The 17,234-nt window shown below is 43.7% G+C and overlaps 1 protein-coding gene across 1 annotated transcript; it reads left to right on the top strand.

The window, feature by feature from the left end:
• The first annotated feature begins 705 nt into the window (after positions 1 to 705).
• LOC103715024 (cysteine synthase) lies at positions 706 to 15,602 on the top strand. Its single transcript, XM_008802522.6, has 10 exons — positions 706 to 1,122; positions 8,659 to 8,768; positions 8,853 to 8,910; positions 9,439 to 9,702; positions 9,802 to 9,939; positions 10,031 to 10,082; positions 10,156 to 10,235; positions 13,338 to 13,397; positions 14,247 to 14,327; positions 15,315 to 15,602. Exons 1-10 carry the CDS (start codon positions 865 to 867, stop codon positions 15,405 to 15,407), a joined length of 1,194 nt encoding a protein of 397 aa, XP_008800744.4. The 5' UTR covers positions 706 to 864; the 3' UTR covers positions 15,408 to 15,602.
• Positions 15,603 to 17,234: the final 1,632 nt, after the last annotated feature.

Genomic DNA, 17,234 nt, shown 5'->3' with positions numbered 1-17,234 from the left:
ATAGATTTGATGACTTCAATTCAAGCATAAGCATGGAAAGGATCCAAATTGTTTGTAAACCCTTATTATTATTTTTTTTTTCTTTTTTTCCTTGTTGGGGCCAGGGGTTGACGGATCCATCATATACGTGCATTTGTGCAAGTTTAAACCATCTAGATGTTTTGCAATTAGGATCACCATGTAGACAACATAAATATGCAACTCTTAAAGAACAAGAAATTTCATTACATAATATAATTTAACTCTGCTTGACAATTACAATTCGATGCATAACAAATCAATATAGTTGGTCTATTTTTCTCATATATCAATATAGTTTGTCTATTTTTGGCATGTGATTGAGTGACTTAATGGACTAGCCCATAGCTGATACTTCGCCTCGGATTTGAACCCAACCCAGCTTGAGACTCATTTATGGCTCTCCAAGTTATATTTTTGTACATCAATGTCGTATGACAGAGACGAAGCCGTGGTGTCAATTCTAATTGACCAACCTCAGCAACGACTAGCCCACTGAGTCCACCGCTCCCGTAGTCCTGCGACGCGTTGACTTTTAAACAAACCTATTAAAAGAAAGATTCGTTTCCCCAATACCTTCCCCAACACTTCCAGATTCGGGCCCACCAGTTCACCACAAAACCCATTGAGCCGGATTCCTTCTCGGTTTCTACCCTTTTATTACAACCACGGGGGCGGCTTAGTAATACAATAGTTGGATAAAAAAAAATAAAAAAGGAATAAATAAAGATAAAAAGAGGAATAAAATTCCTTTATCTATCCGAATCCTGGGGTTTGGGACATCGGGGATTTGCCCACAAATTCTTCTTCTTTCTTCTCCCATTTCCTCTATCCGAATCGAGAGCCATGGCTTCTCTCTCGAGCGGCATCGCCTCTTCCTTCCTCTCTCAAGCCCGATCGCCTCAAGAAATCCCCCTCCCCTTGATCCAATCTCGACCCACTCGCCTCCCAGCTCGATCTCTCAAGAAGTCTCTTCCATCGATCGGTGTTCGAAGAATCGCTTCTTGTCCCTCTTGGACTCACTCCCCCGTCGTCTGCAAAGCCGTTTCTATGAAGCCCCAGACGGAGATCGAAGGCCTCAACGTCGCTGAAGACGTCACTCAGGTACTAGAAAGCGATTCATTAATCTCTTATTTTAATTCGATTGTGACGTCAGTTAATTCTTTCGTTTGTGAAATCTTATCTGGAATCGATAATTTTAGTTTTTTTTTTTTAAAAGTTATTTGGGAGCATCTAGTTTAGCGTTTAATTAGTGTTCTCTTGTTCGTTAGCAGTGACAGTGAATGAGAATTTATTGGCTTGTATATGTTTGTGTGAAAATTATGCTATGGGTAATGATCATGACAATCAGAACTGTCTGAAAAATTGCAAGATTAGTAAAAATTATTTATTTTCAGCTACGTAATGATAATTGCTTTATTGCATCTATCTTACAGTTCAATAGACATTATTTGGTTCTTTCTCTTGCTTCCATATCAACTAGTTGGCTGAATAGTTGTTAGAATTGTTGTTGGTGGAAAAATGGACCACCCCACAAATGTAATTATAGCACCCAAATCCATCAGCAAGCTCGAGCTCATCCTAAGTGATCGGGCTCTTCCGCTCTCGAGCTCATCTTAAGTGATCGGGCTCTTCCGCTCTCGAGCTCATCCTAAGTGATCGAGCTCTTCCGCTCTCGAGCTCATAGACCAGAGAGCCGAGACCAGAGAGCCGAGACCAGAAGGCCGAGCACAGCAGGCCAAGCCCATGCCTTAGCCAAATATCCAATTTCCACCTAACCCTCTAAGGGACCTGACAACTCCACTACAACCTGCCGCTATCTCCAAGCCATTAAGGCATAAGATCTCCGCAGGTATTCGGCACGACCTGTCATTAATGCATGAGACCCCCTCAAGTCTCCGATGTATTCAGTCATTTAATGAACACGGCTCAAGGCGATCTCCGGATCACTGAACCATCAAAGCGTATGGCTCTCCCTGACCGCCGGTTCACTTGGTAATAAATGCACTTACCATCCACGGACCCCAGGCCCACCACGGCCGGCGGTTCAACCACCCCAACAGGTCCGATCGACCGTGACAACTCCCTGGTTCCGGTCTGATTCGGCCTTATTTTCCACCACGCCATTAATGGGCCAAATCGTGCCCAATTATTACAAAACAGGACAAACCTCCTGTCACCTCCCAGGTAACAAAAATCCTCCTATAAAAGGAAACCTGGGGGGAAAAGGGAGGGAGGACCAAAACGGGAGGAAAAACCCAAAGCCGGAGAGAACCCTCCTAGACCGGGTGGAAAGAAGTAAACAACACAGACAATTGAGGAAACTGATCCTCTTGATTTTATCCAAATATTCTCTCTGTCTTCTCCACATACGGGCTTCCCTGCTCTCTCCACATATTGGCCCCCTCTGACTTAGGCATCGGAGGGCCGGCGCCGGGGAGCCCGGCCACCGGTTCTTCCTGCAGGACTCGCACCCCACAGTGGAGGACGCGACCAGCCGGCGCACCGTCGACCACCCTTCCAGCGGCGGAGCTCTGCCCCTCCAGGAGGACGCCACCAGCCGGCGCACCGTCGACCACCCTCCCAGCGGCGGAGCTCAGCCCCTCCAGGAGGACGCCACCAGTCGGAGCGCCGCCGACCGCCGCCCCTGCGGCGGAAGCCCCTCCTTTTCCGGCTTCGCGGCGGTCCCCGGGTCCAATTTCCAGCAACAGTTGGCGCTAGAGGAAGGGCCCGAGTTCGCTGCCATGAAGCTAAGAAGCAAAGGGGCTTCCAATGCCTCTCGACGTCCTCCACCCAGTCCTGAGCATTCCGTCCGGAACTCACCACCTCCGGCTGAGTCAGTTCATCAAGTTCGGCCGGAGCAGTTTGATGCCCTGGTGCAACAAGTGCAAGCATTGGCTACCGCTGTCCAAAGCTTGCAACCCAGGGGCATCCCAACGGCACCGCCTCCTCCGGCTCCAGTTCAACCGGAGCCCCCTACAAGCGGGTTTCCCCTTCGAGTATCATGCTCCAAGTCCCAAATGCTCAGTCCAAAATTCACCATCAAGATCTCCGGTAGATCAAGTTCCACAAGTCCAACTCAAGCACTTCGATGCGCTTGTGCAGCAAGTCCAAGCGCTAGCTATTTGCAGCCCAAAGCCTGCAACAAGTGGAGGCCCCTCCTGTGCCGCCTCCACGGAATCATGTTAAGCAGAGGAAGAAACTTTCTCCTGACTCCCGAGCCATCTCGAATCAGGCATGGCTCCCGCTGCAACGACGTATGTGGGGGCAACCAGTGAGAAGTAGTAGTCCAAGTCTCACGTTAACGAGTTGGGGGGAAAGAGAAATAAAAGCTGAGGTCTGGAGAAGGAGAGTTATGGAGCTTTAAAATGGGATTGTAAGCCTCTGTGACAAAGGGTACAGCCCCATTAAATCCCATTATCCTTCCAAGTCTTCTGTCTTCCGGCAGCAAGCAAGAAACCAGCATGTACTCCCTCCTTACGGGCGTAAGTCCTTGGGACGGCGCCCGCGACATTGCTCCCCTTTCAGAGCGTCGCCATCACTGAAGCCCCCGTCGAGCTCATGCAGACCGAGCTCAGAAACCCGAGCGCAAAACACCTAAAAAATCAAGCCAAAGAAGGCCGGTGCCGAACCAAGTCCTGAGGGACTTCGAAGCTCGAGAGCTATCAAAATATCTCCAAAAGGTACAGGACGCCACTTTGGCTTCAAATAAATTCAATATTTTATCTATTTTCAGGTTAGCCAACGAGCTCGGCTCGTTCTCCTACCCTGACCACGGTCAGGATGCCCTGAGACGTCAGGATGCCCCAATATATTGGGATGCCCTGCCACAATGGGATGCCCCGATTCGTCGGGATGGCCCGAGACGTCGGGGTGCGGTCTTAAGTGACCAGACGAGCTCGGCTCGTTCTCCATCGGCTTTCACCGTCGAGCTCGGCTCGTGCTCCCCGACTATGAGTTGCGGTCCTCTCTGACCAGACGAGCTCGGCTCGTTCTCCTACCCTGACCACGGTCAGGATGCCCCGAGACGTCGGGATGCCCCGATCCGTCGGGATGCCCTGAGACGTCAGGATGCCCCAATATATTGGGATGCCCTGCCACAACGGGATGCCCCGATTCGTCGGGATGGCCCGAGACGTCGGGGTGCGGTCTTAAGTGACCAGACGAGCTCGGCTCGTTCTCCATCGGCTTCCACCGTCGAGCTCGGCTCGTGCTCCCCGACTATGAGTTGCGGTCCTCTCTGACCAGACGAGCTCGGCTCGTTCTCCTATCCTGACCACGGTCAGGATGCCCCGATCCGTCGGGATGCCCTGAGACGTCAGGATGCCCCAATATATTGGGATGCCCTGCCACAACGGGATGCCCCGATTCGTCGGGATGGCCCGAGACGTCGGGGTGCGGTCTTAAGTGACCAGACGAGCTCGGCTCGTTCTCCATCGGCTTTCACCGTCGAGCTCGGCTCGTGCTCCCCGACTATGAGTTGCGGTCCTCTCTGACCAGACGAGCTCGGCTCGTTCTCCTACCCTGACCACGGTCAGGATGCCCCGAGACGTCGGGATGCCCCGATCCGTCGGGATGCCCTGAGACGTCAGGATGCCCCAATATATTGGGATGCCCTGCCACAACGGGATGCCCCGATTCGTCGGGATGGCCCGAGACGTCGGGGTGCGGTCTTAAGTGACCAGACGAGCTCGGCTCGTTCTCCATCGGCTTCCACCGTCGAGCTCGGCTCGTGCTCCCCGACTATGAGTTGCGGTCCTCTCTGACCAGACGAGCTCGGCTCGTTCGCCTACCCTGACCACGGTCGGGATGCCCCGAGACGTCGGGATGCCCCGATCCGTCGGGATGCCCCGAGACGTCGGGATGCCCCGGCTATAGGGAAGCTCGAGACGTCGAGATGAGTTGCGGTCCTCTCTGACCAGACGAGCTCGGCTCGTTCTCCATCGGCTTCCACCGACGAGCTCGGCTCGTGCTCCATCGGCTATGAGTAGCGGTCCTCTCTGACCGGACGAGCTCGGCTCGTGCTCCTACCCCGGCCTCGGCCGGGATGCCTCGAGACGTCGAGATGCCCCGATTTATCGGGCTGAACCAATACGTTGGGATGTGGTCTTCATTGGCCCAACAAGCTCGGCTCATTCTCTATTCTTGGATTTCTCTGCCGACGTCCCCAAAGAACGGACTCCGAGCAGAGGAGCGTCTTCAGTCGCCTCGGCGCAGGGACACACTTAGTACCAGGTACCCATTTATTTAATGTCTTTACATTATTTTATTCTTGGACTTTTCTCTGCCGACGTCCCCAAAGAACGGAGTCCGAGCAGAGAAGCGTCTTCAGTCGCCTCGGCGCAAGGACGCACACGGTACAAGGTACCCATTCATTTAATGTCTTTACATTCTCATTTATCTTTACTTGGATTCTTCTCTGCCGACGTCCCCAAAGAACGGACTCCGAGCAGAAAAAGCGTCTTCAGTCGCCTTGGTGTAAGAACGCTCACAGCACCAGGACGATCGATGACTGAACTACTTCCTTCGCCCGAGCCAAAAAGCAGCTCGGACTCGGAAGTCGGGGGGTAGTGTTGGTGGAAAAATGGACCACCCCACAAATGTAATTATAGCACCCAAATCCATCAGCAAGCTCGAGCTCATCCTAAGTGATTGAGCTCTTCCGCTCTCGAGCTCATCCTAAGTGATCGGGCTCTTCCGCTCTCGAGCTCATCCTAAGTGATCGGGCTCTTCCGCTCTCGAGCTCATCCTAAGTGATCGGGCTCTTCCGCTCTCGAGCTCATCCTAAGTGATCGGGCTCTTCCGCTCTCGAGCTCATCCTAAGTGATCGAGCTCTTCCGCTCTCGAGCTCATAGACCAGAGAGCCGAGACCAGAGAGCCGAGACCAGAAGGCCGAGCACAGCAGGCCAAGCCCATGCCTTAGCCAAATATCCAATTTCCACCTAACCCTCTAAGGGACCTGACAACTCCACTACAACCTGCCGCTATCTCCAAGCCATCAAGGCATAAGATCTCCGCAGGTATTCGGCACGACCTGCCATTAATGCATGAGACCCCCTCAAGTCTCCGATGCATTCAGTCATTTAATGAACACGGCTCAAGGCGATCTCCGGATCACTGAACCATCAAAGCGTATGGCTCTCCCTGACCGCCGGTTCACTTGGTAATAAATGCACTTACCATCCACGGACCCCAGGCCCACCACGGCCGGCGGTTCAACCACCCCAACAGGTCCGATCGACCGTGACAACACCCTGGTTCCGGTCTGATTCGGCCTTATTTTCCACCACGCCATTAATGGGCCAAATCGTGCCCAATTATTACAAAACAGGACAAACCTCCTGTCACCTCCCAGGTAACAAAAATCCTCCTATAAAAGGAAACCTGGGGGGAAAAGGGAGGGAGGACCAAAACGGGAGGAAAAACCCGAAGCCGGAGAGAACCCTCCTAGACCGGGTGGAAAGAAGTAAACAACACAGACAATTGAGGAAACTGATCCTCTTGATTTTATCCAAATATTCTCTCTGTCTTCTCCACATACGGGCTTCCCTGCTCTCTCCACATATTGGCCCCCTCTGACTTAGGCATCGGAGGGCCGGCGCCGGGGAGCCCGGCCACCGGTTCTTCCTGCAGGACTCGCACCCCACAGTGGAGGACGCGACCAGCCGGCGCACCGTCGACCACCCTTCCAGCGGCGGAGCTCTGCCCCTCCAGGAGGACGCCACCAGCCGGCGCACCGTCGACCACCCTCCCAGCGGCGGAGCTCAGCCCCTCCAGGAGGACGCCACCAGTCGGAGCGCCGCCGACCGCCGCCCCTGCGGCGGAAGCCCCTCCTTCCCCGGCTTCGCGGCGGCCCCCGGGTCCAATTTCCAGCAACAATTGTAATGAAATTAAGAACTATATTTTGGCAACGAGAAATTTGACCGAGAATCTGTTTTGATGGAGATCTGATGGTTTGACAGCTATCTGAAAGTATACTTAGGTCAATACATTTCAAGATATGCTCGTTCATAGTGGATGAATAAGCCAAACATATTGTGAAAGCTGATGCATATCTACCGATGTTTCTCAAGTCATTTAATTAAACACTTGAGCTGCCTAGCCTTTTAAATGTCTGTTTACTAATATAATTTCAGGAACTTTAAGCATCTTCATCATTTTTCTTTCTAATTTATCATTATCTATTATTGTATAGTGTATCTGTGAAAATTGTGTTTATTAAACTTATCATTCTTTATAATGAAGGATATGCATATCAAAAATTTGGTGCATCAAGTTTTCAATCAGAACTTAGATGCACCAATTACTTCATCAAACTGCCTATTTTTTGTCATCATCTTGGAACTTGCAAGTGTGATGAGCTGATATTATTCTTACAAAGAAAATAACTGAAAAATGTGGAACATCTTCCCCCTCCCTCCCTCAACGTCATTGAACTTCCTATTGTTTGTCATCATCTTGCAACTTGTGAGGGGACTTTCATTCTTATAAAGAAAAGAACTGAAAAATATGGAACCTCCCCCCCTCCCCCCAACTCCACGAAAAACCCCCCTATTTTTATAACACGAATTTTATCATCCCAGTACCCTTTGGATTTATAAATAAATTGTATGATTATTTCTTTTCTTTTGATAAATTCTACCTTATTCATTAAACCGAGTCCTGTAATTTCTCATCAGCTAGGCCCAAGTCAATTTTGAAATCCATCCTCCTTCAACCCAATGTCAGATAGGAACTTGTTTATCTTCCTGAACTGATTTCTATAATTGCAGAGAGAGGTAATTGATGCGCCAATCTAGTGGTCTGACTCCATCCGAGTAGTACGATATCCTCCTCCTCTACAAGAACCAATCTTGACCCCTGTCCAGAACCTAAGAGTTGTAATTAGGAGGAATGCAGATGTTATTAGCATACAATAAACTGGCTGACCAGCAAAGTCTCCTTCCTAAGATAAGATACATGGTAGTGGAAAAAGCATTTACAAAGAATTAGGTCTGATCTGATGCCAACAAATTCAGCAGATCAGGGGTCACTAAATTGCTATAACACCCAAAAAATGGCATCTCAATGTACCATAGAATTTCAACAAAAATCTGATCATAGATATGGAGCATGTGCCTTGAGAGATAGGTTAGAATCTGAGCAATAATCTAAGAATCAACTATAGGAACCAGCTTACTTGAGGCTGTGAAAGAAGGGGAATGCACCAAATTGGATAGCTGAAAAGACTGTATTAAGTCCACTATGTTGAGGGTAAGAAAGCTTTTATAAGATTGTTAAAAGCCAGAAAGGAAAAAACTGCTGTTAAGGATTTGTTAAAAGGCAGAAAGGAAAAAAATGTTGTTAAGGATTTGTTTCAGTACTTCAACTTTTATGCAATTCCACTGGATTCATATGTTGTCAAAGATGCTCTTAAATAAAAGACAAGTACATACATCCAGGTGTCATAATCTTGCGATGCTACATAGCACTTCACAATTAACACCATAATGCTTCTTATCATTTCAACATTGATACTTAAAGATCCCGTGCATGATAAAGCAGATGAGTTTATGTCTGGACTTTCTTCACAATCCATCACATTATTACTGAAATGGATCTTGATTATTCCTCAAGTGTTTAGTCACTGCTTTCTTGCAGCTTATCGGGAAGACTCCGATGGTATATCTAAATAATATTTTGAAGGGATGTGTTGCCAATATTGCCGCCAAGCTTGAGATTATGGAGCCATGTTGCAGTGTTAAAGACAGGTAAATTTTTATCTTTATTTTTACTTTTTGTGTGAATTTTTAATCAAACTGACTAAATGTGTGAATTTTTTAACTTATCACCAGGATAGGCTACAGTATGATAGCTGATGCTGAGGAGAAGGGGCTTATAACCCCTGGGAAGGTAACTATTGATTTTTGCTACTTTTTCATGCATTCTTTTAAGATGTGTTTCTCTCAGCTTTCTGAATAAGATAATTATTTGAGCCTGTAGTATCAGTTCAACATATTAAATTCGTTAACTTTAATGCTAATTGAATGCATAATGTTTATGTCTTTATTACTGGGATTTTCTTGACATTCTAGAAGGTTAGATATAAAAAAAATTGCAGAAGTAGCGGGCTGAAGATCAGATAACAACTTCGGTTTTGGCAAAACATGCTAGTTGCTGATTCTAGATGACTTACTTTTACATCTTCAATCTTTTAGAAAAAATAAAAAATGACTGCGAACTATGACTTTGTCGTTTCTTTGATCTCTCTTTTTTTTCTCTTCCTAAGAATAATTGGTGACTGAAAGTTCATGAAAGGATATATAACTTATTCTTCTTCTTCTTCCACTTTCTTTCAGATCACCATGACTCATCATTATCATTAGAATTCTTATGATTTATTAATTGTTGAGCTTCTATCTTTAAACTTCCTGTTTCAAGAGTATTCTGGTGGAACCAACAAGTGGGAACACAGGCATTGGGCTTGCCTTTATTGCTGCTGCTAAAGGATATAAACTGATCCTGACAATGCCTGCATCAATGAGCATTGAAAGACGAGTTCTGTTGAAAGCTTTCGGGGCAGAACTTGTCCTTACAGATTCTGCCAAGGGCATGAAGGGAGCAGTTCAAAAGGCTGAAGAGATTTTAAAGAACACACCAAATGCCTACATGCTTCAGCAGTTTGACAATCCTGCAAATCCGAAGGTGAAACAGAAGCAGAATCCAGTTTGCTGTCTTTTCTGTATGGCCTTATATAGAGCATTCCTGACTGTTTCTCTCTGGTTCTTCATGTCCTTGATGCAGGTACACTATGAGACTACTGGTCCAGAAATCTGGGAAGATACAAGAGGGAAAGTGGACATATTTGTTGCTGGAATTGGAACTGGTGGAACTATATCTGGTGTTGGGCATTTCTTGAAGAGCAAAAATCCTAACATAAAGGTGCCTTGTGTCTTTTTTTAGTTTCTAATTCTGTGGTTTGTTTATCATTTGTAATTCGTAATTCTCATTACATGTTTTCTAAGTTCTGCAGGTTATTGGAATTGAACCTGCTGAAAGCAATATACTTTCAGGGGGAAAGCCTGGTATAAGCTAAGAGCAAGAGCATTTCCTTTACTTCTTCCCCTTCTCCTTATTTCCGGGGTCTTACTCTTGCAGGTCCACACAAGATTCAAGGCATTGGGGCAGGTTTCGTACCAAGGAATTTAGACCATGAAGTAGTTGATGAAATTATAGAGGTTCGAGCTTGTTTTATTCCTTATATGCCTTGTTATAAATAGATCTCATGCTTACTGAATATAATTTCAATCTGTTTCATACCATCAAAAGGATTTTAAAATCCAACTCTTTGCACATACCAAACTGCAGTCAATTTTTTCCAATGTGTTCATCTATATCCCCATTTCATCAGCTTCCACTCTTTTGTGCAATTTTGGGCGAACACCTCCTCAATTGCCCTCTACAAAATTGTGCTATTGTCCCTTAGACACATGCATGAAAGGTGTTGAATCTGTTGCAAACTGTTTATCTGCTTGCACTGTGTTGATACTGAAAGACTTATATCGAATATAAGCATATTGTCCTTTGATTTTCAAGCTATACTTTGCTCCTCATCCTGCTATTCTCCCTATAGCTCCATTAGATACAAGCAGCAAAAGGTTAATTGTATCTTCGGATACTGTCTCCTTGCTACTTTGTATCCTGTTCACATTTCTAGTTCCACTGGTTTGACCTATTTTTATTACAGCTGTCTTAGCCTCATCTCGTTCCTTGATACCATTGTGCGAACTATATTCTCATATCAACAATTCTTTTGCTCTCACATGTGTAGACCCAAATTTTCATATTAAACATATTCTGTAATTTGATTATTTTAATTGAATTGGTGTGATTAGCAATTTTTACCATATACCAGGAAAACTCCTTTAAGGGGGTCTTAGTTGACAGCTTGGTAATTGGGTGATATGAAAACAAATACATCCTTAGTTCACAGACTATTTTAAAGAAATTGCATTTAAGTTGGTTAGCTTGGGGGATATTGGGGTGACAGGGAGGGGGAAGCAACCCAAGTTACTCTCAAAATTAAAATGTTGCCTCATACTGACTCTACCTAGATATTAGCATATGAAAAACTCATATATTTCAAATTGCTGAAACGGCCCTCTATATATTTATTATTGGCCTAACTATCTGTATGATACCAGTCGTACCATCCCATTCCGGTGGTTTTTGAAATCATAATCTAGACACAGGTGGATCTTTCATTAATTAATAGAAAGCATATTGACTGGTAAATATCCTTCCTTCACAATTTAGTTTTCTTATGTGAAGTGTTTGGAAGCGAGTTCAATTTAGTTTTCTGAGAACAACTAGATGTTGGAAACAAGCACATAATAGCAAAGGTCTAGTGATGAAATTATCAAATATTAAAAGACAGTTTATAGAGTGTTCACAAGATAAGAGTACAAACTAGTCCAAGGTTCTCTCTATGGTTTTTGATGAAATTCTCACTAGTTTTTGCATGTTAATCTTGTAAGTTGTTGTTTCCTGTTTCTTGCTTTGGGAAGCTTTCCTAACCCTCATTTCTCCCTTCCTACTTCTCGTTTATATGCTCTTTTTAGCATGTGTTTCCTGCTGTGGCTTTTGTAACACTAAGCACTAAAAAGATTTTTGGCATCAGAGTTTTTATCCCTCTGGTAATAAGTTGTATCTTGTTATCATTATATTTTAAAAATAGGTAGTCTATAGTAGACACTTGGCCTTCAGGCTATATTGATATTCTATCTATTTGAAAGAATTTTCTTTTCTGGATCTCATGGTGATGATGAAGCTTTTGGAAGCATTTGAGAGCTTTCTTATGCCGGAACTTGTGCAACTTTTTGGAAAATTAGATTAAGCAAGAAGGAAATAGGTGGACATGTGTGAAGTGATAGAAAATTTGGTTGAACTCTAGGGTCATGTTAGCTACTAACCCTCATTGAATGCTTCAAGATTCATTTTTCCTTAACTTAATAAATACCTAGTTTGGTTGAAGTTTTGGGGGTTAGCGGGATAAGTTGTGGAAAAAGGTGAGCAAGTAAGAAAGAGAAGGGAGGGCAGGAGAGTACGCAAAGGGTCGATATTATTTCACCCTCTTGAGTGACATAATATTACTCCGCTGAAGTTAACTTTTTGGTGTCGATGGACCAACTTTAACCCATGCAAAAGTAGCCTTGCTTGTGTGTGTGTTGTTGGGGGGGGGGGGGGGGGGGGGGGTTTAGTGGGATAACACAACTTTAACCCCTAGATAGCCCGCAACAAAACATTGCCTAAGCGTCTTCTTTCTGCCACTCTACGGAAAGAGGAGTCTTAGGTTCCGGTGTTCACTTGCTAATTGCTACAGAGTTGAAACTAGGTTGACCTAGTTCAGGTTTTAGTTAGGCCTAGATTGGGCCCAAAGTTTTGTTAAGGTTTTAGGTCGGGCTCAGGCTTGAAAAAAAATTTCCAACCTTAGGCCCGAATATAACTCGGGCCCCGACCGAAGCCTAGTTAAGGCTGATCGAATTAAGCTTGACTAGGTCAAAAGCTTGGGCCCAACCAGAATAGGCCTGACTGGCCGAAAGTCTTAGCTTGAACCATGCAACCTCGTCCGATTTTGATCAGACGCTCCGTGAGACATGTGCGTGGCTCCACTTGCTGCGTGCTCCTCTAGAACACAAACTTCCCTTCCACATCTTCACTAGAAGCTTCAATACCATACCCTCTCCTCATGCTATATCTTGATCCCTAATGATGGCTGCCATGATTGCCTCCAAGGGAGCCCCCGTCTCCAAGCTCCTTGTCTTTCCGATCCACAAACCTCTGCTGCCCTATCCTTCTCCACCAAGATTTGCAACCTTGTCAAAGATAGGACACTCAACATCAACTGATGCCTCTCCAGTCCTTGCTGTTGTCGCCATCACGGTGGAGTTGGGTAGAGGTGCCACTTTTAGTTGGCGAGGCAATTTTGATTGGCAAGATCAATCGAGGAGTGGGCCGAGCTGCAGATCTAATAATGATAGTGGTTCTTTCAATTATGGGTGTTGATTTCTGTTGATGAGACACATGGTATGATATGATTTCATATTTGTTTTTTTACTTACTGTCTGATCTTTTGTTATCTTTGCTCCACACAATTCTTCTGCCTTTTTTTTGGAAAAAGGAAAGTAAGAAAGAAGGAAATATAGGGTGAATGCAGGGGAAAAAATGAATCAAAGATTATGGAAGTGTTTATAAAGAATATTTGGGCTACAATCCATCCAGCTGCTACTTCTGATGCTTACTAATGTTGGTATTCGTCATTTATGCATACTGTATTACAGATATTCAGTGATGAAGCTGTTGAGACGGCAAAGCAGTTAGCTCTTCAGGAAGGACTGCTGGTAAGTGTCATGTGTTAGCATTCTGGATAAGGTCTGGCTAAAGCTTCACCATGCATCTGATTGTTAATCATCTACTTGGATTACATGATTATGCCCATGTCCTTTTGTGCTTCATGGCATGCTAAAGATGATAATTAGTAGCATTATATTTTCCCCTGGTACATAGAGAGAAATGCCCACCAATACTTTTTCTGCAAATGCAACCTCAATAGCTTTGCTTTGTGTAAATGTTGTGGACGGAACTTGAAAGATGAAAGTGCTTTTAGAACATTAATTTGACTTTTGATATGACTTCTTTATCGTTATCAGAACCTTGAATTTCAACCCCTCCAATGTATTTGTAGTCCTAACACTATGAATCTCTTCAGCTCATTGCATTTAGATCTGGGTGGGAATGAATATTTGTGGAGTTACCTAGGTCAATCTCCATCGGCAATTTCCATAATGTGTTATGAAAAGAAACATACTTTTTCATAGGTATTTTCCCTTTTCAGAAAAGAAAATATTTTTGGCTGTACTAGTTAGCAAGTAAAAGATAGGTTTTCGGGCTAAACTTTTAGTTTAAGGATATGCTTTTTCGTGATTCAAATGGCCACAAATGTGCTGTGTCCATGGTTTCTAACAACAAGGATGCTAATTGATACAACGGAGGTATCTTTCTTCTGAGCTATAACAAATGTTAACGATACAAAGGATTGTTAATGCAAAAGTGGACGAAAGAAAAATAAACTTGTGACGTAATTTTTACTCTTCTTATATTGTAGTGCAGCATCAAATACTTAACACAAACAATGGTGTGCTTATATGCATGAATTCACTCATTTGTTAATTTCTGATCTATTTATGCAGGTTGGCATATCTTCTGGAGCAGCGGCTGCTGCTGCTATGAAAGTTGCAAAGAGACCAGAAAATGCTGGGAAACTTATTGCAGTATGTTCATATTTTTCAGCTCTCTAAATTGAAAGTGGATGAATGATTTCAATAAATGCACAAGCAAGAACGGTAGGGGACAAATCCTAATACATAAATAAGCTGACTTTTAATGGACCAGATGATGAATGGTGGATGAAAAAAAAGAAAACTAATGCGAATATAGACAGGAGCTATTACTCTTAAAAGATGTGAGGAACTAAGAATACTCACGTCTGAAGCTAAAGCTGAATACAAAAAGGTTGAGGTGAAATCCATCAGATCCTATGCTATGTTTCCTCTGCTAATGCGTTCATTCAAAGAAACATAGATGAGATGTGAGATATACATCTACATTCATCACAAATCATGAAACAAATGAAAAACATACATGGATAACAACAATGTACGGTGCTTGCAATTTAATTATCAGATGACATTTTTTCAAGTATATGCAACGAATTTCTAAAAGAATAATGGCCAATAATGTGGTTACCTTTAAGTTGTTCGATATTGTAGCATTTACACTCCTTAAAAAATGCATGATATCTCGTATTGTACGATTGGATGGAATTGTTGATATTTGATTGATCCCCATGGGCTTGATGTTGATGCAGAACTACAAAAACCCACTTATGCACTGTTTATAAATGAAAATTCTGAGTTTGAGTTGGGAACATAGCAGGTGTATTCTGACAAAACTTAATGCAGATCTTTATTTTGCATACTGGCATTCCCTTCTCAAATCAGCTTCATACCTACAAGTTGACTCGTGTACACTTTTCATGTGACTACATACACAGACATGCACACGTTCAAGCATACAATTCACATATATATACATACATATGCACCTACAAATACAAATAAATGTACATACATACATATGTATGCATATTAGCAGAAACATATACAGACCTGCAAACACGCAAACCATCCCAATATAGATCATATGCTTGAGCATCCTTATCAAGCCCAAATTTTATTTAACAATTTGGTTGGTTTCAGGTTGTCTTCCCAAGCTTTGGTGAGAGATACCTCTCCTCTGTTTTATTTCAGTCGATACGAGATGAATGCGAGAAGATGCAACCTGAACCCTGATCAGTACTGTTATGTTCAATGACAGCTGTCAATCAGATTTTCCTTCAAATTGTAACAAGAGAAATTTGAGTCTGTCAATGAAATAAGGGATTTGCAGTCTGGCCCTTTATCTGCCAACATTTCTCGTCATGATAAATATTGAGGAAAGCAAATTGAAATAAAAAACAGCTCTCTGTCACTCTCTTTGGGTAAAAATTTGCACCGTTTCTTGTTCATTGGACCGTGGAATGATGCAGAGAGTTTTGGGTCCACAAGCTGAGGAAGGTTCACCTGCCTCGGAAATCTGTTGTTCTCAAGCTGGCCTGCAGGGAAGGTGCCTTTTCATGTCTGTATGCTTGTCTTTGTTCTCAGACTTCTGATCAAATTTAAGTTGTTTGTCACTTCAAGAATGAGTGCCTATGATTGCAAGCTTAGACTGATGTTTTAAATTCTGCTCCAGCTTCCCCTTCTTCCTTGCCTCGCCTCCTCTCCCTGTGTAGCATAGGCAAAGGCAAATGAAGTTTACATCAGCCTTGGTTTGGTAGGCTAATCTGTCCATCATTTGCCTGGCCTTTCTTCACTGACATTGTCTTGTTGTGGTCTTGTTCAGTTCTTAGTGCTACTGATCTCTTGGCATTCTGACAACAGCATAGAATGTCTCTAGAGGCGCCCTTTGAAGTTGATCAGGAGCATTCACCTTATATCCAGCAACTCTCTCAAACTTTGAGCATTTGGTCCCTGAGAACCTACTAACTTTGAGTTTCTAGATGGCTTTCTTATGAAGCAACCATGTTCGAGGTGGCTCCGGGATATCCGATGGTGGAGCAAGTCAGTACTAGTGTGACCCAATGGTAGAGTAGCCACCATATGAACACTTTTAAGGGAATTAGTTCACCATTGGGAGCCCTTTTTTTCGAGTATTGCCAATCTAGCAAGAATTGCTTAGTTTGCAACTTTAGCGCTTAGTTTTTGACTTCTTTTCAGACTTTTGAGGATAAGCAATCGTTCTTATCCCTTACAGAGGTTTCAAATCCTATAAATACCCTCTATATATCCCAGCTTTTCATTAGTTAATGAGAATTATTTTTTTGAATACTATCTTGCTCCTCTTTTCTCTGTGTGATGGATTTTGTGCAAGGCCTGGTGGATTCTAAGGATGACTACGAGGCTAATCGTAACATATTTTGAGGTGTGAGCCCTTGTTAAGTAAAAGCTTTTCAGTAGCAAGGCGAAGAAGCTATGTAGTTATTCCTTAATTTTTAAATTTAGTTTCCCCAACCTTTAGTTTTTTTTTTTTTTGTTTTTTGCTTTCTAACTTCTAGGTTTAGATCTTATCCTATTTAGAATATTTAATTTCTTGTTTAAAAAAATAATAATTTTTGGCTCTGGAGCTAAAGTCAAGCCTTCCTTGCTAGTGTCAAATTCTCATAAACATTGGTGTTGTTGTTTCTCATAGCTCAGCTTAATTTGGCTGCAGAGATCCCCTTGACATACCCTTGATAGATCTTTTTTAGGCGTCAAGCTCAACTCCGCCACCAGAAGTGGAAGGTCCAAATTTCTTAGGTTGAATTTCCATTGATCACATTCACAAAATTTTAGTTTCTTTTTCTTTTTGTTGGTTAATGGCATAATTTTAGTTTATTTGGTCGCAAAGTTCTAAGACGCAAGTCCTGATATCATATAGCCAGGGCGGCTAGGCCTTCAATGATAAATCTAAGCAACTATCGAGCCTTGCAAAGGCTTTCAAACATTTCTCTTTGAATGGCTGAATTTTTAGGTTTTCTGAAAGAATTGGCCCCATGAATGCATTCAACACTTCATTTATAATTACATGTTTATCTAGGTTTG

Source organism: Phoenix dactylifera, chromosome 4, assembly GCF_051530095.1.
Source record: "Phoenix dactylifera cultivar Ajwa chromosome 4, Ajwa_hap1_PhDact_Kaust_v1.1, whole genome shotgun sequence".
Classification (NCBI taxonomy): Eukaryota; Viridiplantae; Streptophyta; class Magnoliopsida; order Arecales; family Arecaceae; genus Phoenix; species Phoenix dactylifera.
The sequence above is the reverse complement of the archived record's forward strand: the minus strand, read 5'-3'. Positions and strand labels throughout refer to the sequence as shown.